The sequence below is a fragment of the Nyctereutes procyonoides genome, unplaced genomic scaffold (assembly GCF_905146905.1).
Source record: "Nyctereutes procyonoides isolate TBG_1078 unplaced genomic scaffold, NYPRO_anot_genome, whole genome shotgun sequence".
Classification (NCBI taxonomy): Eukaryota; Metazoa; Chordata; class Mammalia; order Carnivora; family Canidae; genus Nyctereutes; species Nyctereutes procyonoides.
In genome coordinates this window covers 187,811-212,924 of record NW_026575124.1, presented here as the reverse complement: position 1 = coordinate 212,924, position 25,114 = coordinate 187,811, and the positions used below count along the sequence as shown (strand labels likewise).

At 39.4% G+C, this 25,114-nt stretch overlaps 1 protein-coding gene and 3 non-coding genes across 10 annotated transcripts; all 4 read left to right on the top strand.

Moving 5' to 3' along the window:
* The first annotated feature begins 5,500 nt into the window (after nt 1–5,500).
* KANSL2 (KAT8 regulatory NSL complex subunit 2) lies at nt 5,501–23,659 on the top strand. 7 transcript variants are annotated; one of them, XM_055337174.1, is made up of 10 exons: nt 5,501–5,556; nt 6,081–6,339; nt 7,293–7,471; nt 7,984–8,098; nt 10,098–10,261; nt 10,699–10,865; nt 12,409–12,505; nt 16,523–16,776; nt 22,066–22,185; nt 22,853–23,653. In XM_055337174.1, the coding sequence occupies exons 2-10, from the start codon at nt 6,089–6,091 to the stop codon at nt 22,982–22,984; spliced, it is 1,479 nt and encodes a 492-aa protein (XP_055193149.1). In that variant the 5' UTR covers nt 5,501–5,556; nt 6,081–6,088; the 3' UTR covers nt 22,985–23,653. The 7 variants fall into 7 exon arrangements, with proteins under 7 accessions (XP_055193149.1, XP_055193151.1, XP_055193152.1 ...); XM_055337176.1 differs by lacking the exon at nt 5,501–5,556 and adding an exon at nt 5,577–5,670 and having other exon boundaries at nt 22,853–23,654; XM_055337177.1 differs by lacking the exon at nt 5,501–5,556 and adding an exon at nt 5,638–5,656 and having other exon boundaries at nt 22,853–23,654.
* On the top strand, nt 12,597–12,733 carry LOC129517436 (small nucleolar RNA SNORA2/SNORA34 family). Its single transcript, XR_008666005.1, has one exon. It is a non-coding gene; the product is annotated as a small nucleolar RNA SNORA2/SNORA34 family (small nucleolar RNA).
* Nucleotides 20,790–20,922, top strand: LOC129517437 (small nucleolar RNA SNORA2/SNORA34 family). Its single transcript, XR_008666006.1, has one exon. It is a non-coding gene; the product is annotated as a small nucleolar RNA SNORA2/SNORA34 family (small nucleolar RNA).
* LOC129517438 (small nucleolar RNA SNORA2/SNORA34 family) lies at nt 22,514–22,649 on the top strand. The gene has a single exon (XR_008666007.1). It is a non-coding gene; the product is annotated as a small nucleolar RNA SNORA2/SNORA34 family (small nucleolar RNA).
* Nucleotides 23,660–25,114: the final 1,455 nt, after the last annotated feature.

Genomic DNA, 25,114 nt, shown 5'->3' with positions numbered 1-25,114 from the left:
AAAGGATTGTTCTTTTGTCAATAAGTTATTTTGATACTAATGCTAGTAAAAGGGATATTCTAGAACATCTTGAAGTTGGAATACAAATGTTATTCTCTTGGGTTTAGGAGAATTTAAGCAGTCTATGCAACCCTTCACATTGTGAGAAATAAGCCCTTTGCAGTCCCACTAAGCTTTCAGTGACTTCACTGCCTCCCCAGATTCCCTGTGTTGCTGCTTGTTGACACCCAGCTTTTAACTGAGTGTTTGCTCCTGATGGTTTAAGAAATGTTCATGTTGTATCACACTATCAAGTTTTATTTTGTCTTTTTATTCCTCTGTGGGTGTGTGTTTGAAACAAGCATGGTACTGTAATCCTACCTGATAGAGTGTTCTGGAATGAGAATTCTTTCCTAAGCGGGAGACCCTTCCATTTTAATGTTTCTAAAGTTTTTAATATGGACTTGGCATTGGAAAAGGGAGGGAAAGAAAATGTTTACTAAAAAGCAGTGTCTGATCTTCCCCTTTATGAGTGCATATTTACGGTCGAATGAAAAGAAGAGAAAGACTCTTGGGTTTTCCGTTGCCATGTTAAGTATGGAGAGGGATGCTTGACAGCATGCTAATTGAAGCCAGAACAAGTATGTCTCCATCAGGTTATCAGGAACTCTTCAGTTGAATGCTGAGGACCTAACTGGTTAGTGGTAGATCATATTGGAATTGGTTACAAGATAGAAGTGCTGTCTGGGTTAAGCACCCTAAGAAAAGAATGCAGCAACCTAACATAGTGTTAAACTAGGTTTCTGGATTTGAAACTGATCCTTCCCTCGCCCCATTCCACACACCTGAAACTGTCCGTTTTCTTATCAGACCAAAGAGCAAAGAAGAAAAAAAAAGTAAAATACTTTACCAATCTATGTCACTCAGGTACAATTTTGTGGTAATATTTTTGTCTGTTTTCTTTGTATTGCTCTTAAGAGTCCTTTCTCAGCACACTATTCTGCTGTTGCCTCTGTCCTCCTCGGGGCACCTCAGTTCTGGATGCTACCCCTGGGATCTCTACCGCTGTTATGTGACTGATAGGATGTAAGTGACCATTACAGTAAGGGCTCTTTGTAAAAAATTCAAAAAACATTTTTAAAAAATTTAAAAAAGGATGTTGTATACATTTTATAGTCTGGCTATCAGTTTGATATCTTGCTGTCAAGTATGTTTCTCAATCTGTATTTATCCATCCCATCAATAAATGTTAATGATAAAACACTCATCTGATTGTTGTTTATGTGTCCTAAGTCTTTAAATTAGGCTTTAACTGCCGTTTTACTCTTATGATTATAGTTTTTAGTTTTGGTAGTATATACTTTCTGACTACACAAGATCCTGGAGAATTGAGCCCAGGAAAGACCTAAGATTTGGTTGTTACAGTGAACCTGGTCGTAGTATAAAGTATGATGTAGTCAGAGGGGGAGAAAAACCCACACTCAATATAGCATTCTTGGTGGTGCCTGGAAAAACTGATAGTGAATACTCACTCTTTTCCTGATACATATAAAACCACACACACACACACACACACACACACACACACACACGGTAAATCTTGTAAATTACACATTTAAAGGGAAAGAATACTTATGCCAAAATACTTCAAAATTATAACAAAGCAGAAGCTATGGCTTAAAAACTAAAAGGAAAAAAAGATCAATTTGACAGAATGATGTACACTGAAAAAAAAATCACTTTGAGTTCTGGTCAACCTTCCATTTTCTAAAATAGGACAACTTAAGATTTTTGATTGCTGTATCTCTCCTGAAACTTTTGTGGAAGTTGCTGACATTTTAGGAATTCTGGTCTGGTTTGAATGGAAGAAAAGTAAATGAAGAATGTAGGAATGGATGATATTACAAAATCCTAAGTTTTAGTGTCTTGCCTTTGTTATGAGAGTAATATCAACTGTGTCATCCTTGGCAATAGATGAGGTACATAAATCACAGTATAAAGGTGGCTCCCCATGAATAGGGCTTGTTAAACTAATTCATACAGTTAGGCTTCATCTTATGATCAATGCTTGCATGATTCTGGTCTCTATCATTCAATGTTCTGAGGAAAATTTGAAACCCTTTCTGTGTCTTCTGTGGATTTTATTGGCTTGATAGGATGCATGTATTTATTGCAGTCTGGCTCTGGGGCTTATTTCTGAACTGATTAGTTTATGTCACATGTCAACTTGTGCTACCTTTTTTTGTACTGTGGCATATCCGCCCTTTTATTTCATATAACACTCAGGCAAAAATAAGTAAAAATTGAATATTAGGTAGACCTTTTCTGAAGAATAGTTTCAGGTACTTTCCTGCCTTAAATTTATTCATTCATTAGAAAATAGTACCTATCAAGTGCTGTGTACTGTTTACTGATGGAATATGGCAGTAAACGTAACAGACATCCTGCCCTCATAGAACTTAACACATTCTAGTTGTAGTGGAGATAAGTAAAAGTTAGTATGTTAGATAATAAGTACTTTGGAGAATGTTAAGCGGAGAAAGAATAGAGATTTTTTGTGTGTCTGTCTGTGTTTAAGCAAGTAGGGCTCTTGAAATTGGAAATAAGATGGCTAGGAAGGAAGAAGTCCCCATAAAATTACAATTCAGCAAAGATCTGAACGGGATGAGAGCAAGCCATAACAGTAGCTGGGGTAAGAACATTACAGGCTCTTTTAGGAAACAAGTACAAGGTTCTGAGGTGAGAATATGCTGGTATGTTTGAAAATTGCAGCGAGGCCAGTCTAGCTGGTATGGACACAAGGTGAAGAGAGAGTAGTAGGATGTGTGATTAGAGAGGAAATGGAATGCTAGGTACTGTAGGGCCTTGTAAGCCACCATGTAAGATCGTGAAATGCATCAATGGAAAGCTTGGAGCAGAAAAGGGACGTGGTCTAGCTGAGGTTTTTGTTTTGTTTTGTTTTGTAGCTGAGGTTTTAAAGTGTTCTTTTAGCCATCTGTATTTAAAATGGCTTTCGTAATAAGGTAAGAGATGAGAGTGGTTTGGATCAGGTAATGAGAAGTTATATCTTGAATTTGGAGGCAGTAGGATCTGCTGTAAGTTTGGAAGAGAACAGTCATGGGTGATTCCCAGTGTTTGGCCTGACCAACTGGAAAGGTGGAGTTGTCATACTGAGACGGGGGTAACTACAAAAAGAGCAGGAGTTTGGCATTCATTCATATTCATTCTATGTGTCATGTGCACACACACCCCTTTCTCTAGGATTGGCACTGAGAACTACAAATTCTCAAAAATTCTCTTTCCTTCGAAACTTCATCTTTGCCAAATTCTATTTACAAGCAGCCTCAGGTCCACTTGAACCTATTCATTAGCTAGCAGACTGTTCAGTGGATTAAAGACAGATATCTTAAAAAAAAAAAAAAAGACAGCCATCTTCTTTGTTAAACAGCACAAAGAATTTGCCAACATGTTGATCCTTTAATAATATCTTCCCTCTTTCCCACTTAAAGGTAGTGGTTGTAAATAGCAATTTTTTGCTTGTTTTAGTAGGTGGATTTTTTTTTCCTGCCTGTGTGGCTCAGCGGTTGAGCGCCTGCTTTCGGCCCAGGGCATGATCCTGGAGTCCCAGGATCGAGTCCCACATCAGGCTCCCTGCACGGAGCCTGCTTCTCCCTCTGCCTATGTCTCTGCCTCTCTCTCTGTGTGTGTCTCATGAATAAATAAATGAAATCTTTTAAAAAAAAAAAGATTTTTTTTTCCAACTAAGACCTATAGTTGACACTAAACAATGAAAGTCTGTTGCATCCCTAGCTAGTTCCTAATGCCTCTTTTCATTGTTCACTGTAGTAGAGTTTTGATATTACCACATCTGGTTTCAGATTCCTATTTTTTAATAAGATTATATTTATTTATTTACAGAGACCGAGCACAAACGGGGGAGTGGGAGGGAGAGGGAGAAGCAGGCTCCCTGCATAACATCTCTGCTCCATTCTAGCACCCTGGGATCATGACCTGAGACAAAAACAGTTAACCAACTGTACCATCCAGGCACCCCTCCCTTTTTTTTTTAAGGTTTTATTTTTAAGTAATCTCTGCACTCAATATGGGGCTCCAGCTCACGCCACCAAGATGAAGACTTGCATGCTCTAGCAATTGAGCCAGCCAGGCGCCCTGGTTGCAGATTCTGATTCCCATATTTTCCAGCTAGTTTTGAATTGTAGAGAGTTTATAACAAATGTCTTCTTTGTATCCCTTCTGAGGGTTGGAGCATTTGCTTATGTGTATATATCATCTTTTCTGTTGATACTATGTTTGTATTTGCATCCACAATCTGAAACTGCTCTAGAATGTTTAAGCAAAAAGAACAGGGTCATCTCTCTTGTTCTCTCTGTATCCCTAGTGCCTGGCACTTAGGTTCTCCATAAGTATTTGTCGAATGAATGAATTTTCAGAAAAGGGCCTTCTGGGGACACCCTAATCTGGAAATGACATCTCTTCTACCTCCCCCTCTACCCCCCCCTTTGTTTTAATCACTTCGTGTGCCTAAACTGTAGTTGTCCAGCATTGTAGATTCTCTATGCACACTTGGAGTGTGAATCATACTCATCAGCTCATTGCTGCTGGAGAAACCTCTTAAATGAAACTGACACTAGATAAACGTTGTAAGGCTGGGATGCAGAAAAAAGATCCAGAAGGGTTACAGGGAGAAATTGTTGGTTCCTTTCTACAACAGATGGGGTGGAGATGAAAAAAAAAAAAAAGATACTTTTGCTGAAAAATCGTTGAAGTATAAGATTGGGATTGTCTGCCATTTCTCTGTACCTGCATTAGTTAGCATGAAATTGTAGAGAATTTTAGAGAACTAGGGTCAAAACCAGACCTCCTATTTCCTTATTCTCAATCCAATGCTCTATGCTACATGAGAGGCAATTAAGGGATAAGGAATGAGAGCTGGGTTCAAATTCACCTCCCTCTTCCATTTACTAGATAGATCGAGAGGCCCATTCTGTTCCTCGGTTATCTTATCCGTAAGATGGAGATAACAGCCTCGGCCTCTCAGGGTTTGCTCTGAAAATCAAGTGTTTAAATATGAAACTTCCCAGACTCCGTAAATACTCGTTTCAATAAATGACCTGCTCACTAAAGAAAACTACAGCCTTTTCCTGTATAAACAGTAAGAATCAACTGTACAGTGACCTTCCGGCCTCTGTATGTCTGAGTTTGTAGCCGCGGGGCCGGGGTGGTCGGGGGAGTAGCCGCCTCGGACCACGCAGCGGCCACGCGCAACCCGAAAACCAGGAACGCCGCGCTGGCGAGTCCCGCGGTGCGCACGCGCGCGCGCACCGGGGGGGCGGAGTCACTGGCTGACGGACAGGTCGCTTTAGCCACCCCGGCCGCGCTGTCTCTCGGCGCCCCGCCCCCTCAGGCGTGATAGGTAGCGGGCCTCGACCAATGGTGACGCACAGCCGTGGGCACCGTAGCCAATCAGGGGTTGGGAGCCTGGAAGGGAGCGGGGCCGAGTTAGAAGCGGCTGGCGCGGCCAGAGGGCTGAGCAGCGCGGCGCGGCGCGGGGCAGAGGTAAGATGGCGGCGGGGCTTCCTCTCGCTTCTGCAGTTAGGCAGCCGCTTCGCCCCTCGTGCCGTCTCCGAGCTGCTGCTTTGTTTCAACCAGCGTCGAGGTTGCTCTCCTCCTGTAGGCTCCCAGAAGCCAGATTCTCCCGTGCCTGGAGCCAGAGGACAAAATGGCGCTTGCACGGGCGGCCGGGGACGGGCAGGGCCCAGCCGTGGGCTCTGAGGCGGCCGGGACAAAGGCGGCGTGCGGGGAGGCGGAGGCCGGGCGCGGTGCTGCGGCGTGGCCGGCGCTCCCTCCTCGTGCGGCGGCCGTGCGAGTCTGGGAGGCGCGCGACGCGCGGGTGGTCCGGGTGGGGGAGAAGTTGCCGTGAGACTGACTAATGGCTGTGAGGAGGGGGCGGGGGGCGGGGACCTACGGAGGGTGACTTGGGCCAGCCCTTTGGAAATTACCCGCGCGGGCAGCCCGGATGTAGTGCAGCAGGAATTTACGGGAGGGCTAAGGGCTTTTTGATCTTTTGTGTGACCCTGCAGGTTTTGGTATGAATAGGATTCGGATCCACGTCTTGCCGACCAATCGGGGGAGGATCACCCCAGTGCCCAGGTCTCAGGAGCCCCTGTCTTGTTCATTCACTCATCGCCCATGCTCGCAGCCTCGTCTGGAAGGGCAGGAGTTTTGCATTAAGCATATCCTAGAAGACAAGAATGCACCCTTCAAGCAGTGCAGTTATATATCGACGAAGAATGGAAAAAGATGTCCCAGTGCTGCTCCAAAGCCCGAGAAGAAAGATGGGTATATATATATATATATATGTACAGATATCTATGTCGTGTGGTACTTTGAGTTTTAAAGGGAGGAGGGGGGTGGGTGGGATGAGGTATATCGTGAGGTTGTGAATAGCTGGAGTTTTAATGTTGAAAACTGGAAAGAGGGCCACTGACTTCATTCCTTTTAGACCTTTTCTTTTGTCTGTAAAATAAGGGGATATTCTAGATTATTCTTACCCCCCCCCCTCCCCGGGGTCCCCTGGCTCTTTGGGTCATGACCCTGAGCCTCCTCAAGCTGTGTATACGTGTATTCTTCTGGGAGAGGCTTTGTGGCTTTCATCATAGAAGCAAAAGTATTCACGCAGAAACAGAATTTGGCTAGTTAACTCTGCATGTGTATTTTGGTTTTGAAATTGTGCCCCACGTCTTATTACCCACAGTGGACTGATTGCTGAAGTAAAATATACAGAGTTGCCAGAACCAGTTTTGAGAGATGAAAGTGGATCTCTTTGATTTGTTCTAAGATGATGTCAGCATTTTTTATAGTTGAAATGTTTGGTTTGATGAATGAAGCGAAGCACCAGGTTATGCTGCCTGCATTTCTGCTTGGTAATATATAATGAGCTGACCTTGGGCCGGTTAAATTGCTCTGCCTCACTGGCCTTTTTAATTTATAAATGAAGGTAATGCTCATTTTAATTTTTTAAAAAAGATTTTATTTATTCATGAGAGACAGAGAGACAGAGACACCGGCAGAGGGAGAAGCAGGCTCCATGGAGGGAGCCTGATGTGGGACTCAATCCTGGGACTTCAGGATCAGGCCCTGGGCTGAAGGCAGGGGCTAAACCACTGAGCCACCTGGGCTGCCCTCATTTTAATTTCCTAAGAATGATCTAAAGATTAGTGACTAAGAAGATGGTTGAACTCTTTCAAGAAGAAGGGACCGGAGTATAAATGTTAATATTTTTGTCTCCTTAGGGTGTCTTTCTGTGCTGAACATGCCCGTAGGAATGCCCTGGCACTTCATGCTCAAATGAAGAAGACTAATCCAGCGCCTATGGGTGAAACACTCTTGTGCCAGCTGAGTTCTTACGCTAAGACAGAGCTGGGGTCTCAGACTCCAGAAAGTAGCCGCAGTGAAGCCAGCCGAATTCTGGGTAAGGATCTTCTCCTAGAATGAAAAAGGAAAAAGTAAGTTAAAGAACTTGTTTTGGGTAGCACAGTGCCTTGTGAATATACATGGCATGTGATAATAATGTAATTCATTGGCAGTTTGGTGAGAATTCCAGGATTGCTGTGTTCACCAGTTCTTTTCAGTTTGAAGTAGTGTGTGCTTGGGTTTATTTTTCTGAGTTTTTGATGATTTCCTTCATTGTTGTTTATGCTTGTCTTTGTGAGGCAAGGTAATTTCAGGAAGCAAGAATAATTTTGAGTTGACCTTTCTGCCCTTAGGGCAAGGTTACCTTATATTTATGTTTTAAGTAATCTTACCTGGGTTGTATTTTTTCAAGCCAATTTTATTTGTCAGTGCCTTTGTACTAAGTTGTTGGGGCTTTTTTTGTTTTCTTAAACGTTAAGGTTTGGGTTGATGTGTTAAGTAATCTAGTTTTGTGTAGTGGAGTTACGGAGGTGGGAAGTCTTAATGGCTGCTCTCCCTTCCTTGCCTCAGATGAAGACAGCTGGAGTGATGGGGAGCAGGAACCCATTACTGTGGATCAGACATGGAGAGGTGACCCTGACAGTGAAGCTGATAGCATAGACAGTGATCAAGAAGATCCCCTAAAGTAAGTTGTAACTCCACATAAGGCTTTAAAATTTTTTTGTAGTTAGAATGTGGACTGTAGTAATGCATGCAATTAATAGATTAATAATCTAGGAGGGGTGAAGAGAGTTTAGCTATTTTGTGAGCAGTAATAGCTTCTGTATTTTAAAGTGTCCTGTCCTGGTTCACCACCATCTTGCTGCAGGGCAAGATTTTATTCTGTTTTGGAAGTCTTGTAATTTGGAAAAAATTTTGGATATCAAATTCTACACGTGAAAAAGCCTAGGGGAGAAAATAGGAACTGTCTTGGACATAATGGGAGGTTGGTTGAGAAATGCTTAAATCAGTTGGAGAAGAGGAAATTGATATAAATGGATTCCTGGCTTAAGCCTCAGGAACAATAATGTGATTGTATTTGAATAACTACTTTTTTTTTTTTTTGCAAAGTTACATTTTATGAGTTTTTTTTTTTTTCCTAGTAGGGAAAAAAAAATGTTCAAGAGTTTCCTTTGGTTTCATGCCTAAGAAAGAGAAACTGATTTAGAAACCCAGAAGTGTCTAATCAGTTTAATTATATCTTAACTAAGATTCTGCTCTTCACTTAGTTCATGATCACCTTAAGAGTTGTAGAAAAAAAAAAAACCGTTGCTACTCACTGCCTTCTATTTCTGTCTCATGGTTTGGGTTTAGTTTAGTTTTTTCTTTTCTTGTTTTCTTCATTCTTTTTGACTACTGTCTTTTAAGAAACATTTCGCATTGACAGCATAGAAGTATAGTAAATAGGTAATGAATTTCTAGTCTTTTTACAAAATCGTTTAGGTTTACGTTTGCTAAGTAGAATAATTTCATCTGTTTTTCTTGAGTAATGTCAGTTACTCAGTTCAAACAATGAATGTCAGTTCAAACAATGAATCTTGTTTGGAAAGTTTCATCTAAGTAGTTTGAAAGTTCATTAACTGGCAGGATTCTTCCTCAGCAGTAATTTTATACCAGACATTCTTTTTTTTTTTCTCTCCCATTGTGGTTCTGAAAGAAAAAAAAAGCCAGACTTGCTGCTTTGAAGAGGTGTATGCTCTGTGGGGTCACAAAGTGACTGTCCTTTGGTGTGGTAAATACTCAGCTTCGAAGGTCCAGAAACTTGATTTTGTCAGTAGTAATCTACAGTGGATCAGTCTCTGGGGGACACATTTATGCTAGTGTAACTTAAAAATACCAGTTAATTTTATGAGATGTATAAATGTTAAAAGGACTAGATACTTGATGTCAGGGTCTCCTAAAAGGAACATTCAAAGGGGAAAATAAAATAGGCAACTAAATATAAGGCTTTCCTTAATTCCCCTATGAGATTATCCAAAAAAAATTTTGGCCTTCTAAAATACTTGCATTTTTAGGGATGTCAGTAGAGTTGTTAAATATCTTATAATACTAAAGTTGTTTTTTTTTTTTTTTTAAGATTTTTTAAGATTTTTTTAAAGATTTCCAGGATCACGCCCTGGGCTGCAGGCGGCGCTAAACCGCTGTGCCACCAGGGCTGCCCCCAGAATGTATTTTAAATTAGAAATTGAAATCACTATCTTTTGTACTTCAACTAAAATAGGTTAAGGTATAAATGCTACTAAGTTGAATACTTTTAAGCTGTTCTGATAGCTTAAGTAATTAAATTATGAAACTGGGATAAGATTGTAGATTAATAAAAACTTTGAGTGTTCCATGTCTTCACTTCTTAAACATAATGCAGGTAACTGGGGAAAATAATCAAACCTCTTGCCTTCATCATGTTGTGAGATCACAAATTAGTATCAATACTTGAGGATTTTATTATTTTGTTTTTTAATAACTTTTGTTTTTTAATAACTTGAATGCTGTATGTAAAAACATTCCTATTTAATAAGGTGATGGTCTCTGTGCTGACTTACTGTTAAATAAGAAACTTAAGTCTCTTCTCTACCCTTTTCTGCATTTAAGCTGGGGTTTTATTTTTGTGTTTTCTTATTTTTTTGCTTAACTCTGTTTTATTCCAGACATGCTGGTGTCTACACAGCAGAAGAAGTTGCCCTGATTATGCGTGAAAAGCTAATTCGTTTGCAGTCTTTGTACATTGATCAGTTTAAACGACTTCAGCATCTGCTCAAAGAGAAGAAGCGACGTTACTTACATAATCGCAAAGTGGAACATGAAGCTCTAGGCAAGTGTTCTTTTTTTTTAAAGATTTTATTTATTTATTCATGAGACACACACACACACAGAGAGAGAGAGAGAGAGAGAGGCAGAAACACAGGCAGAGGGAGAAGCAGGCTCCGTGCAGGGAGTCCGATGTGGGACTCGATTCTGGAACTCCAGGATCACGCCCTAGGCCGAAGGTAGGCACTAAACCACTGAGCCACCCAGGGATCCCATCTAGGCAAGTTTTAATGTTAGTCCCAACAAGCTGTTGTGGCTTCAAAATGTGTATTTGGTAGTAGTTAGATTTATTTCTGTCTTGGTACCTGGAGTGAAGGGGAATTTGCTTTTGAAAGTGGTTATCTTATGGCCATAGTTTTCTCTGTTTATTTCTTGTTAATTGGGGAAGCCATCCTTTATTGGTTGCTTGGCACGTAAATCTTGATTGTTGTGACTCACCAGGTAGTAGTCTCCTGACTGGCCCAGAGGGACTTTTGGCCAAAGAACGAGAGAACTTAAAGCGTCTAAAATGTCTTCGGCGGTATCGTCAGCGCTATGGAGTGGAAGCCTTATTACATAGGCAGCTGAAGGAACGCAGAATGCTGGCTACAGATGGTGCTGCCCAACAGGTAATTTGTGTTTATATCTGTAAGGGGTGTATATTTGCTTTGTTTACAAGTTAGAGTAATAGTCAAAACATTGTACAGTCTTGGATCGGAAATCTGACTTAATTGCACATGGGGTAAATTGAAAAGAACACTTACGTGGAAGTCCAGAGACATGAATTGTAGTCTTAGTTCTCTTTTTTTTTTATTTTTAGTTCTCTTTTGACCAGTTCTGTGTCTGCACTGTTAACTTCTTTGGGCCTCTGTTCTCTGTAAATTTACGGGTTGCCATAGATTTCTAAGTTTTTTGGTTCAGAAATTCTTCAGTTCAGAAGTAGGGACTGGTTAAAGCGTAAGTTGCTTGGGAAACTTGTTTTAGAAGATGAGAGGATAGGTAGAATAATAGGAGCAAAGAATGTCAGGAGCTAAGTTGATAGGAAGCAGAGATTTTTTTTTTTTTTTTTAAGATTTTATTTATTTACTCATGAGAGACAGAGAGAGTGAGGCAGAAACATAGGCAGAGGGAGAAGCAGGCTCCCCATAGGGAGCCTGTTACAGGACTCAATCCCGGGACTCCAGGATCATGCCCTGAGCTGAAGGCAGAAGCTCAACCACTGTGCCACCTAGGCTTCCCAGAAGCAGAGTTAAGTGATCATTCTTAAATTTGTTTTTTAAGCCCTTGGTCTCTGCTTAATTCCTAAAAAAGATGATCTATTTATTTATTTATTTATTTATTTATTTATTTATTTATTTATTTATTTATTTATTTATGTATTTTAGAGAGAGAGTGAGCAGGAGGGTCGGGGAGGGGCAGCAGGAGAGGGAGAGAGAATCTTAAGTAGACTCTGCACTTAGCATAGATCCTGATGCAGGGTTTGATATCATGGCCCTGAGATCACAACCTGAGCCAAAACCAAGAGTTGGATTCCTAACTAGCTGTACCACCGAGGTACCTGGAATAATTCCATTTTTATCTGTTTTGTTTGTTAGGGCTCCACTTAAAATTGCAATTTACAAAAGGGTTTTTGCTAGGGGCACCTGGCTGGTTCAGTCTATAGATCATGCAACTCTTGATCTTGAGGTTTTGAGTTCAAGCCCTAAAAAATTGTCACTAAAAGACAAAATAGTTTGTAAATCATTAGGCTTATCACCCATTTATTATATGGAGAGGTGTTTTGAATTAGGGTTGACACATTATTTGGACATGAGGTTTTAATTTTTTTCCTTTTGTGTAGTATTGGTGAGTGAACTTGTCAAATGTTGAGTTTTTTAGCCTTTAAGGACATACATTTCTTATTAGTAAATATCACAGGTATTTGGTTGTGTTTTCTTTAAGATTTATTTATTTTAGGAAGCTTGTGTGTAAGTGGGGGAGGGGCAGAGGGAACCCTGAAGCAGACTTCCGGGGAGCAGGGTGCCCAACACGTCTGGATCTCACTCCCATGAGATCGTGACCTGAGCTGAAACCAAGAGTTGAATGCTTTAATCATCTGAGCCACTTAGGAGTCCCAGTTGGTTGTATTTTCTTTTGAGGGTTTGTTTGATTTATCTATTTTCTCCATTTTAGGCTCATACGACTCGTTCCAGTCAGAGGTGCTTGGCCTTTGTGGATGATGTTCGTTGTTCCAATCAATCTCTTCCAATGACCAGACACTGCCTTACCCGTATCTTTTTTATTCAGTTCAGTTTGCTAGCTAGATTAAAGGCTGGTGGGAATCTCTGCTAGTTTGCTTAATTGAAGGTCTTTGTTTTCCTTTGGCCCTGAATCAAGGCCAGCAGTTTGCTGAAGCTGTTGGTTTCAAGCAGGAGCCAAAAGAAATGTCTTTCTATGGTCTGTTGGCCATTTCAGAACTTTGGAAATGTAATGGTCAATTCGTTAGAAAGAAACATCTGTGTCATTGGAGATAGGGGTGGGCTAATATTTACTCGTAGTAGATGAATACTGAGATTCCAAAATGTAGAGCTCTCTGATAGAACTTGTTCTTTGGAAATACAATACTGTTGAATCCAGTTATCACACACAAAAAATTACTTTGGGTTTCCCACTAAAAAACTATAGGTTCTGAACTGACTTTTCTGTAAGAATTATCCTTCTGTATGGTCAGGGCCCTAATTTGTATATTTAGACTTTATTCAAATTGGAAACTTACTATTTCCAAAAACAATGATTCCACTCTCCACTCTCCCAGTTAGTTTGCCTTTAAACCATCATAGCATCTCTTGATTCTGCTATGAGACCACATTTACTACCAGGTTATAAGACTTCTGAGTTGTTTATTGGATTGTGAAAGTACATCTTTATTATGAATATGAAGAAAGTCACTTTGACAGTAAAAGCACTTGTTGAGTATGAAAATCTTTATTATCTGAAAGGCATAAATCTTGCTGGATATCATTTGCCTGGCCAGAGATAAATATTTGGAAATGAAGTGTATCTTCTTTAATATGAAAAGGAGGAGAACCTTCTCTTGGTCTTCTGAGAGGGAAAAATTTTTTTCTGTACTGTTTGTTGAATATTTTACCATTTTACTACTTTTTGTAATAAATGGTAAAAGATTGCTGTCCCCTAATATACAAAATACTTGTGTGAGGTAATTAAAAATAAATGCTGAAAACGTATAATTGGGCATTGGTAGACAGATTTAAAAGTAGAAGTGGTAATTAAAAGTATTTATCTTCACTGTATATATGTGAAATAGGAAATAAGGAAATTTTTAGTCTATGAGTTTGATACTTGTATATATATATATATTTAATGAATGAGTAAGTTTCAGGTTGGTGAAATTGTAGTGAAATGGTCCTTCCAGCTACTGCCAGTGGGAAGACCAAGTGGTGCAAGCTTTTTAGAAAGCAGCTTGACAGTATTCATATTGTTTGATAATGATCATGTTACCTTGGAATTTAAGAAGATAGTCAAATGTAGACCAATATTTTTATATAAAATTCTTTTAAACGGAGACAGCCTTAAAATTTTCAGAAATGGGGTGGGTATAGAGAAGAAAATTATGATACAATATGGAATATGTTTAGGCAATAAACATTAGATTTAACAAAATTTAAGAATGACAGAAAAATGTATGATAATGACATAAGGTATGGAATTACATAAAATCAGATACTGAGAGGGAAAGTAAAAGAGGTGGACTACTTTTGGATGGTGGGGTTATTAATGCCCTTTATTCCTCTGCCTTGTACTTTTCAGGTTTTCTTCAGTGAGCTTCATTTACTTTATAAGTCAAAAAAAATCTCAATTTACAAATATTAAGGAGTATTTTAGATTTATAGTATTATATTCAAATAGTTTATTAGAATATTAATATTTTTAAAAGCAAAGTTGAAATGTATTTGAAAAGAGAAGGGAAGTATGATTTTTTTGTTTTATGTTTTTTTCCTTTCCACTCCATAGTTGCTTAAGTCACTTACCCTTCCTTAAGTCCTTATCCCAGAGAAACATGCGACTGCCATTGGTGACCTGTTAACTCTTTACTCTGGTCTAATGGAGACAGCACTGGACTGAAAGTGAAGGACCCAGACTCTAGTTGTAGGTCAACCATTCCCTTCTCTTTGTCTCTCTCGTTCCCATTGTAAAGGAAAGGGGGTGGAGGAGGATGGGGGGAGGGTTTTTCCAGAATATTGTATTAAATAAGAGTCTTGTTAAAGTCCTTTGAATTCTATGAAAAAAGTTCTGATTAAAACAATTTAATGGATTGATTTTTAAGTATTCATATTGAGTAAGATTGGGCATTGGAGACTTTAGATTTTTTTAAGCACACAGAATGCACATCTGGTTATTCCTGTAGGATTCATGTGTTCATTTGTTCATTTTCATTCAGTAAATACTGTTTAATTTGTACTATTCACTGTTCCTTTAGAGTAGTAGTTCTCAACTGGGGACCATTTATATCCCCATTTGGCAACGTGTGGAGAGTTTTGCTTGTTTATAACGAGTGAGAGTGCTACTGACATCTAGTGGGTAGAGGCCAGGAATGCCACTAACCATCCTGTAATGCACAGGACAGCCAGTAATATCAGTAGTATCATGGTTGTGAAACTCTGCCTTAAGAGTTTAGCAGTTTCCAAGAATTGATTGAGATAAATGGCTTTATTCAAGAAGTTTTATTTGTTTTAAAAATAAGGGCAGCCCGAGTGGCTCAATGGTTGAGCGCCTGCCTCCAGCCCAGGGCCTGATCCTGGAGACCCAGGATCGAGTCCCACGTCAGGCTCCCTGCGTGGAGCCTGCCTGTGTGTGTGTGTGTGTGTGTGTGTGTGTGTGTGTGTGTGTGTCTAATGAATAAATAAATAAAATCTTTGGGATCCCTGGGTGGCTCAGCAGTTTAGCGCCTACTTTGGCCCAGGGCGTGGTCCTGGAGTCCTGGGATCAGGTCCCACGTCGGGCTCCCTGCATGGAGCCTGCTTCTCTCTCTGTCTGTGTCTCTGTCTCTCATGAATAAATAAAATCTCTTAAAAAAAAAAAGAAAATGTATGCTCGACTTTTCAATTTTTAGAAATTACCTTAAAATTTGGGAGAAAATTACCCATAATTCTATAATCCTGGGTACAGTTTATAGAAAATTGTTGCTTTCTGGTTTAAAAGTAAGCTGACATTTGGGATGCCTGGGTGGGTCAGCAGTTGTGGGTGTCTGCCTTCGGCTCAGGGCTTGATCCTGGAGTCCCGGGATCAAGTCCCATATCTGGCTCCCTGCGTGGAGCCTGCTTCTTCCTCTGCCTATGTCTCTGCCTCTCTCTCTGTGTCTATCATGAATAAATAAGTAAATTCTTTAAGAAGAAAAAAATAAAAGTAAGCTGACATTTGAAATAACAGTTGTCTGTTAATCTAGGGGGAAAAACTCACAGTTTAGATTACAAGAAATGGTATCACTTGAATAAAACCCATTTAATGGAGTAACTTGAACCAAATTTTGTGGTTTTATCTAATCATTTAATTATGATTCATCCTACAGAGAGCTTTTTTGCCATCTTGGAAATTAGCCTTTAACTGTTTTACCCTTAATAGAAGTTGTTACTGCTCTTGGAGTGTTCCTGGAATACTTCCTTTCTAGGGACCTCATAAGCAAAATTATCTTCATCTCTTTCTGTTTGGGGCCAGGACAAATTCTCTGCACTGGTACTCCTACCCCCCAAAAAAGTAAAGGGACATGGAAATTTATTTATTTATTGTCTATTACTGGAGGTTTTATTTTCCTGAGTTCTCTGCTGCTTTAAACATGTAAATATTTTGGGAACAAGATTCAAAAAGTTTTTGCAGTCTTTTTGCCAATCTACTTACCAGAGTTCTTGGAAGGGTTTGGTAGCACTTCTTTGCCATAGCAGTTTTCTTCTGAGTAGGTATAGTTTCCTAGGATTGTTACTGCTATTTGCTTAGCAGTGTTCAAATTCCTAAGTGAGAACAAGATTGGTGTCTCTAGTTTAAATGACTGGGATCCTGAAGCGTAGGTTAGGGACTTGATTTAAATTACTGGTAGAGCTAGAATTAGATGCTAGTGAATGATACTTATTTTGAGAAGAACTTTAAAAATTGCTAACTGTGCTTGCTTGGTTCTGTTTCAAATGTAACCAATTGTCTTCTGTAGTGCAGACCTTGAGTTTTACATGGCCGACAGCCCTTCTATTTTGTGCCTCCAATAGATCCATTTTATTTCCCTTGACCATTTTTTCTACAGATATTTGTCAGGACACGAATCAGGTTCTCTTCAAATGCTGCCAGGGGTCTGAAGAGGTACCCTGCAACAAACCAGTTCCTGTAAGCCTCTCTGAGGATCCCTGCTGCCCACTGCATTTCCAGTTGCCTCCTCAGATGTATAAGCCCGAGCAGGTACTGTCTGTGCCAGACGATCTGGAAGCCGGCCCCATGGATCTGTACTTGAGTGCTGCCGAGCTTCAACCCACTGAGAGTTTACCTCTGGAGTTCAGTGATGTAAGTTAGAGAAGCTCTGCTCTGGTTGGCCCTTCAGGCAAGGCCTTATTTATTAATGGTGAGACTAGGTTATTAGTCTTTTGTGGCTGGGAGACTTGATACCAAGTTTTTGAAATGATACATGTATGGTTGTATTTGTACGTTAGCATATTGATTTAGAGAGTTAAAATGGCAGGAGTTTATCTGAGGGAATAAAAAGGGAATTAAATTGTAAACTATGGGAAGTTAGAAAATCAAGATTATGGTTGGACTTGGTGTGGCCAGGAAGTCTGGTACCATCCACAAGGTAAGTGATTCACTAGAATCTTAATAATACAAGTGAATTCTGATACCTACTCTTGACAGTTGTAAGCTTGTGTTTCTGCTCTGTAGTAGTAAAGATTTCATTTTCAGGTTAAGGTGCCCACAGGAAATGACTCTAAATTTAACTCTGGCTATTGACTTTTATTTTTGATACCTTATTACAGATTCTGTTGTGAATGGACTAGAACAACAGTGATCTCTTTTTAAGTATTTTTACAGTCTTCTAAGTATGTACACTACTTTTTTAAGCTTGTTCCTCACTTGGTCCCAGCCCATGAACCCATCTCTGATTTTATTGTTCCCCTAATTAGCACTACCCCTACTATGTGACTCAGGGATCATTTGACTTACCATCTCTATCTTAGCAATTTACTTAATATTTAGTGTTCTGGATAAAGGTTTTCATTATTTGTTCTGAAGATAAGTCTTCTGAATTTCATAATAAAGGTGTGTTGTATATAACCATGACATGTGTAATGGGACAAATCTAAATGGAAAATTGAATATAGGTTGCAAGATTGTTTGCTAAGGGTAGAAGCAAAGTTTGGGTGACTTCAAAGATATTGCTTGCTAAGAAGGATATATCCGGACAGGGTAATATCTGAAAAAGAAAGGTAGTATTAAGAATAAACTGATTCCAATTTTTTTCATAATCCCCACCCCCTTCTTTGCTTAATGTGTGATTTACAGGCTATTTTTGGTTTTTATTATTTCATTTATAATAAAATTATACTTTTTATTATAATCCTGATTTTAATTGCTTTTTTAAAAATTTCTTTCACACAGATTTTATAGAATGTGAAAACTAGAAAGGGACCTCCTTATATACTTTAGTGCTTCCCAAGTTTTTCCAGTGAGATTTTGTTGAAGAGCGTAAATGAATAGATAGCTCTGGATTGATAAGGGCAGAGTTTTGTCCACTTCCCTCCATTTTAAATGTGAAGAATATACAGAGAAGTGCTATCTTTTTTTTTTTTTGAACTTTTAATAGCATGAGCAACTTTATAAGGTCTAAAAATTAACCTAATAAGCATTACATCACCAGATTCCTTTTGAATATTAATATACATATGTGGAAATAGCACGTGTTTATGTAGGCATTTTAGGTTAGTAACTTTTATTTCATCTGATAATTTCTTAGAGCCATTTCATTTTTCTTTTCCCCTTTCACCTGTTTTTTGCCATATTAGTATTGCTCTTTGGAGAATTTTTACACAATATTATAGAGATTGTAGGATTCATGATGGTAGGTGAAACTGACAGTTAAGGAATCTTAATTTTAAAAATATTGAGGGGGCAGCCTGGGTGGCTCAGTGGTTTAGCGCTGCCTTTAGCCCAGGGTGTGATCCTGGAGACCCAGGATCCAGTCCCACATTGGGCTCCCTACATGGAGCCTGCTTCTCCCTCTGCCTGTGTCTCTTCACCCTGCCACCACCCCCCGCCCCCGTCTCCCATGAATAAATAAGTAAAATATTTAAAAATAAATAAATAAATAAATAAATAAATAAATAAATAAATAAATAAATAAATAGTATATATTTAGGAGCTTCTGGATGGCTCAAGTCAGTTAAGGGTCTCTGACTCTTGATTTTGGCTGAGGTCATGGTCTCAGTCCTGGGATTCTGCTCCCCATAGGGGCTCCATGCTCAGCCTGTAGCCTGTGTAGCCCTCCCTCACTGCCCATCCTCCCACTCATTCTCTCTCTTTCTCTCTCTCTCAAATAAAATCTTTAAGAATATTTAAAAACATTGTCAAATCTGTTAATTCTTGTTGCTTAGATTTGATTTTTTTTTTTTTTTTTAGGGATATGAGAAGTAACCTTATTTTGGGGATTCCAGTGGGTTTTTAAGATGGACCTTTGATGTTAGAGGTTTAAAAACTATAAATGATCAATTATTTGTACTTGATCATCTATGTTTATATTAATGTACTTTTGATAAGTCACATTGGTTATTATAAGTATAGTTCAATTTTTAATCTTTGGAGGTAAAATTTCTCTAGAAAATGTTGAAACAAAATCCAGTTTTTGAAAAGAAATTTTGTCCTATAAATTCTGTGTATATTTATTAGTATAAAATTTTGCTGAAAAAAATGATTTCTTAATTGTATGAATTTCACCAGGCAATCTTAGCTTATAACCTACATTCTGCCTTAGAAACATTTTTATAGCTTAATAACTTCTGGTAATTTTACCTATGGGAGGACCAGGTATTAGGTATTAATATAGGTTAAAATTCAGTCTCATTCTGGGTATTATACTTGGCTGTTTTCTGTGCTTTGATCCAGGATGTTTGGCAAGTAACAACCTAATACATTAATCCTATTACTTTTTTTGTGTGATTTTTGAGATCAGAACAAAATGTGGATTCTTTTTTTTTTTTTTAATTTTTTTTTTTAAATTTATTTATTTATGATAGTCAGAGAGAGAGAGAGAGAGAGGCAGAGACACAGGCAGAGGGAGAAGCAGGCTCCATGCACCGGGAGCCCGATATGGGATTCGATCCCGGGTCTCCAGGATCGCGCCCTGAGCCAAAGGCAGGCGCCAAACCGCTGCGCCACCCAGGGATCCCCAAAATGTGGATTCTTTATGTCCTGATGGACTTATGTTTCTAAGTATTCTTGTTGTAATAGGCATTTCTGCTGGTTCATCCTTCCTCTCTTGTTTTAGGTTCTTTTCCCCAATTTTAATTCTTGTAACATACAACATGAGTATGTGAGAAAAGCCTTTTCAGTATCTATTTTCTTTAGAAAGCATTTCCATATCATTGTTATCTTGAGATTTGGAAACTTTATGCCTCACCACTTAAATGAGTTCTTTTGAATTCCAAGGTAATTATTTGTAAAAAAATTGGAGAAAACAGTTCACAGGCTTAACCATGTGAAAATACTGGTTTCTGTTTCTTTCTTTTCTTTTTTTTTTTTTTTCTTTTCTGGTTTCTGTTTCTAATATAGAAGTTTCTAGGAGTACCTAGGTGACTCAGTCATTTGAGTGTTGGACTCTTGGTTTGGCTCAGGTCACAGTCTCATGGGTTATGAGATCAAGCCCTAAGTCCAGCTCTGTGCTTAGTGGGGAGTCTGCTTAAAGATTTTCTCCGGCTGCCCCTCTCTCACTCGCTCTCTCCCTAAAGTAAATAAAACATCTAAAAAAATAATTTCTAACACATCTGAAATCGATGTTACATAGATGATCATATGCTTTTCTGAATTTCTGCTTAAATTGCGTAGATTTTAAGTGTACATTCTTAAATCTTTCTTTTTTTTAAAGATTATTTATTTATTCATGAGAACGGGGGCGGGGGGGGGGGCGCAGAGTCACAGAGGGAGAAGCAGGTTCCATGCAGAGAGCCGGACGTGGGACTCATCCAGTGTCTCTGCGATCACGCCCTGGGCTGAAGGCAGCACTAAACCGCTGAGCCACCCAGGCTGCCCAGTACATTCTTTAATTAATCTCTATCTTAATTATTGTGAAATGTGATTCTTAATGTGGTGATTAGCACACCAAAGAAGGGGAGAGGGTTTCAAACTCTTAGACTTAATTTGGAAGCACTAAGCCTATTGTGAAGCTAGATTACTGGAAACAGCTTCTATAAAGTTAATTGGGCATGGGGGAGTAGAAACCCGTTGGAATTTTCACTCTTGGGAAGGGAGTTTTGCAGTAGACTCTTGGTAGCATGAAAGTCAGTTTGACACACAGAGGCTTTGCAATGCTTTAGGCCCTGAATCAAGACCAGTGGTTTGCTGTAGCTGTTGGTTTCAAACAGGAGCCAAGAGTAATATGTTTCTGTGGTCTGTTAGCCATTCAGCACCCCAATGGGAATGGCTCTTTCAATTAGAAGAACATAGTCTATGGAATATGATGTCCTTTCTTTCCTTTCTCCCTCCCCTCCCCTCCCTTCCCTCTTTCTTTTTAAAAGAGCAATTGAAGTATGTTTTGTTTAAGAATTAGGGATTTGCTGGGTGGGGATAGGGACTTAGAATAGTATTTCCTTAGCCCACTGTGACTGTTAAGATATTAATCAAGCAATCTCATATTGTCCAATCTTTTTTTAATTTTTTTTTTAGTAAGTTCTGCTCATCGTGGTGCTTGAACTCACAACCCTGAGATCAAGAGTTGCATGCTCTACTGACTGAGCCAGCCAGGCACCCCACATATTGTCCAGTCTTTTAAAGCAGTGTTTTATTTTAGCTTGCGATTATGCTGATTGTCCATATTAGATTCACAACTGGCAAACTTAGGTGGTGACTACAGTTAGTTTTAAAAGAAATATACTTTTTTGGGATCCCTGGGTGGCGCAGCGGTTTGGCGCCTGCCTTTGGCCCAGGGCGCGATTCTGGAGACCCCGGATCGAGTCCCACATCGGGCTCCCGGTGCATGGAGCCTGCTTCTCCCTCTGCCTATGTCTCTGCCTCTTTCTCTCTGTGTGTGTGACTATCATAAAAAATAAATAAAAATGAAAAAAAAATAAAAATAAAAGAAATATACTTTTTTTAATAAAAATTTTTCGTAAAATATTTGTAACATGAAATTTACTGTTTGAACCATTTTTAAGTGTACAATTTAGTGGTATTAAGTACATTAACAGTATCGCACAACTGTTACTATTGTCCATCTCTGAAACTTTTCTATCAGCCCTGAGACTCTGACCATTGAACTATAACTCCGGTTTCCTCTCTCCTTCCAGTCCCTGGTAGCTACTATTTTACTTTATGTCTCTGAATTTTTCTATTTGAAAATGCTTTTTCTTTTTTTAAGCTACTATAGTGGTCTGTGTTTTACACTCAGCAGCAAGAAAAAGTTCTTAGTGCTTTTGGATCTTACCTGATTTGTTGGACATTCTGGGGAAATCTTTTTTTTTTGATTGAAAGTAGGCAAGGGGGTAAAGGAAATAAGGGAAAATTGCTTTGAGATTTGTTGAAAAATATGCTAGCTTCAGCTTATTGGTTCCCTTGGTATTGCTGATAGGCTTTTTCTCTTTCTTTTCCTAGGACTTGGATGTCGTGGGTGATGGTATGCAGTGCCCTCCTTCACCCTTACTTTTTGATCCTTCTCTAACCCTTGAAGATCATTCAGTCAAAGAAATTGCTGAAGGCCCAGTGGATATTCTGGCAAGTGAAGGACAGCCCCATCCAGGCACAGGTCTCCCTGCTGGCTATGGCTAGCATGTACTTCCAGTGAGTGGGGTTGTCATCACAAGTAGACTATACAGGTGCCCCAGATGGCAGTTCTTCAGATGGGCCCCTAAAGAGAACACCACTAGTCCCAGACTCTCTGAGAGTAGGACACGTGATTTTTTAGTTAACTAGAAGAGGTTAAGATAAAGAATCTACATAAATGGTTCTTTTTAAAGGGAGAGTTTGACACTGGGATTGTTTTCATCATAGAGTAGGGACAAGTAATGTGATTTGGCTTCTTTGAGCCTTGGGTGGGGTACCAGTGGCCCTGACTGAAGACTAGCAGTTGTACTATAGCTGTTGGTTTCAAACAGAGGCCCAAAGGACTATCTTCCTCTGATCTGCTGGCTGTTCTGGAACCTCAGCAGTGAATGGCTGTTTCATTGGAAGAAACAATGCACAGCTCTCCCTCCCACTGGGAGGGCCTCAGGAATGCTACAAATAATGACTGCTGACTCCAAGGGTCAGAGATAGTTAAGTATGGGGAAGAGTGAGGTCTCAGAGTTCTTTAAATTTCTGCCTTCTTGATGTTGATTAAGTTAGATTCATGTTTCAGACCATAATGAATGGATTTGTAACCAAAGTGACTTTCTTTTAACAGGGCCAGATGCAGATGGCTGGAGATGGGTGCAGATCACAGGGGTCTCGAAATACTGAGAAAGCCTCTGCACCATTGCCTCACAGTGGAGTGGCTACTGCAAATGGGAAGCCAGAACCCTCTTCTATCAGTTGATAGTTTGTTTTCGGAACCATTTGACTTTGGCGGATTTGAATTTTCCATTCTTTAAACAAGTATTTATGATTGTCTCTCACTGAAGGACAACTGACTACGATGGTTGTTTTTCCTCTGGGTTACTGAGTGCTATAGGTAAACAAACCAAATTTGTAGGGGAAGGGACCAATGGTGTCTACAGATTGTGGATGTCTTCCCACTCTGCAAGGAAGAGAGAGATAGGTGATTCCTGTTAGAGCTGCTGGGATTGAGTGTTTGGGATTGTGCCTGAGAGGAGAGACATCTTTGTAATGGGAATACCCAAGTCTTGGAACAAATCCACATAGGTGTTTAGGTAGGAGATGTGTACCCTTGGGATATTAATGCAACCCAGTGTCTGGTTATCTCTATCTAATGGCCTGTGTTTTAGCTTTTCTTTACCTCTCATCTGATTGGTAATCTGAACCTCCCTTCCCCCAGTGAACTCTAACCTATAACCTTTGAGAATAGCCCACACGACTGCGCCCTCCTTAACCATCCATCTTGCTTCTAACCTATGTAAATTTCTGTAGTGGCTCTCTTATGTAAGATACAATAAAAAAACTATTGTATATAATTTCTATTAAATGTTAAAATGTTATGAAAATATAAAGCAATCACTTGAATGCATGTTTTCTTTGTATTTGAATGCGTATATATGTTTTTGGGGTTCTTAGGGAGTTGTTTCTGATGGGAAAGGGAAAAACAACAGGTAAATTTCCATCCCAAGAAGTAAATAAATTTTCAGTAACTTGGTTTGATTTGGAGGATAAGATAAAAATCTGAAAGAAGTAAGAGAAAGGGGTGGAACTACCTTATGAAAGTCTCTTGGTTCCAAAAATCCTTTCATCCTACTTTCTGCCACCTACTCCCACTTCCATTTCTTTCTCCCAATTAAATCCGTCTGATTATATCTCAAAGTTCTCTAGATCTTGGAACGTATATATGTAAAACTTCCTGAAGTTGGGCCTGATGTTAGATCACAGAGATAAGCATAAACTGTCAAGATCATTTTGATGGTGAATCTAAAGATAAGGTTAAAATAGACGTTCACTTACGATTGAGTTACCTATGTTAGAAGTTGTCTCTAATAGGCATAACTTGGAGATATTGTAGGTTAGGTTCCAGACCACTGTAGTAAAAACAAATACCTTGATAAAGCGAGTCAGGTGAATTTTCTGCTTTCCCAGTGCATGTAAAATTTACATTTTTACTATACTATAGTCTATTAAGTATGGGATAGCGTTATGTCTTTAAAAAGTGCGTACATTGTTTAAAATACTTATCATTCAGAAATGCCCATCATCTGAGCTTTTAGCAAGTCAATCACTGATCAAGTAACTATAACATATATAATAATGAAATATTGCAAGACTTACAGATATGACACAGAGACACAAAGTGAGCAAATGCTTTTGGGAAAATGGTGGCAGTACATTTCCTCAATGCAGGGTTCCCACAAACTTTCAATTTGTGAGAAATGCAGTATCTGCAAAGTGTAATAAAGTGAAGCACAGTAAAATGAGGTATGCTTGTAATTGTCCCTTGACCTTTGTCAGTTAAAGTGCTGCCCACTTTTCTTATTTATTAGCCCCATGATCTGTGGCTATTACTAAGCTCAATCCTGGCCTGTAGAGAAGGCTCATTGAACTTAGTGGAACTGGTGTCCTTATCTGATGCCTTTGGTGAATGGGAATGTCCTCAGCACAATGGACCCATTTTGGCATATTTTTCCCCTGCACCTTTTGATTCCTTCATCTGCCTTTTTCGAGGGCAACTCCAGCATTTTCACTTTGCTGAGTGTTCACCTTTTTTTTCCAGATTTCTGAAAGGTACCTTGGAAGCTAAAATTACCCCCATTCCCTGGGCTCCTGGCCAAGGTCTTAAAATAAATCCTGAGAACTGAGAATGTGCTCCCAAGTCAGTGACTTATCCAATTTTACGTTACTTTCCCCTTTATTAAGCACCCTTAAAAATCCAGTTTCAGGGATATTCTGCTACCTTCTACCAGTATCTGCTGGCTAGTTCTTATGGTTCCTTTGAGGTAATTTTTTTTTTTTTTAAGTATTTTATTTCTTCCTGAGAGAGAGAGAGAGGCAGAGACACAGGCAG

Coding starts and splice junctions, on each gene's coding strand:
- KANSL2 (XM_055337176.1), top strand. CDS start 6,089: ATGAATAGGATTCGGATCCACGTCTTGCCGACCAATCGGGGGAGGATC. Junction 8,099..10,097: donor GATCAAGAAGATCCCCTAAA/GTAAGTTGTAAC, acceptor GTTTTATTCCAG/ACATGCTGGTGTCTACACAG. Junction 12,506..16,522: donor GACCAGACACTGCCTTACCC/GTATCTTTTTTA, acceptor TTTTTTCTACAG/ATATTTGTCAGGACACGAAT.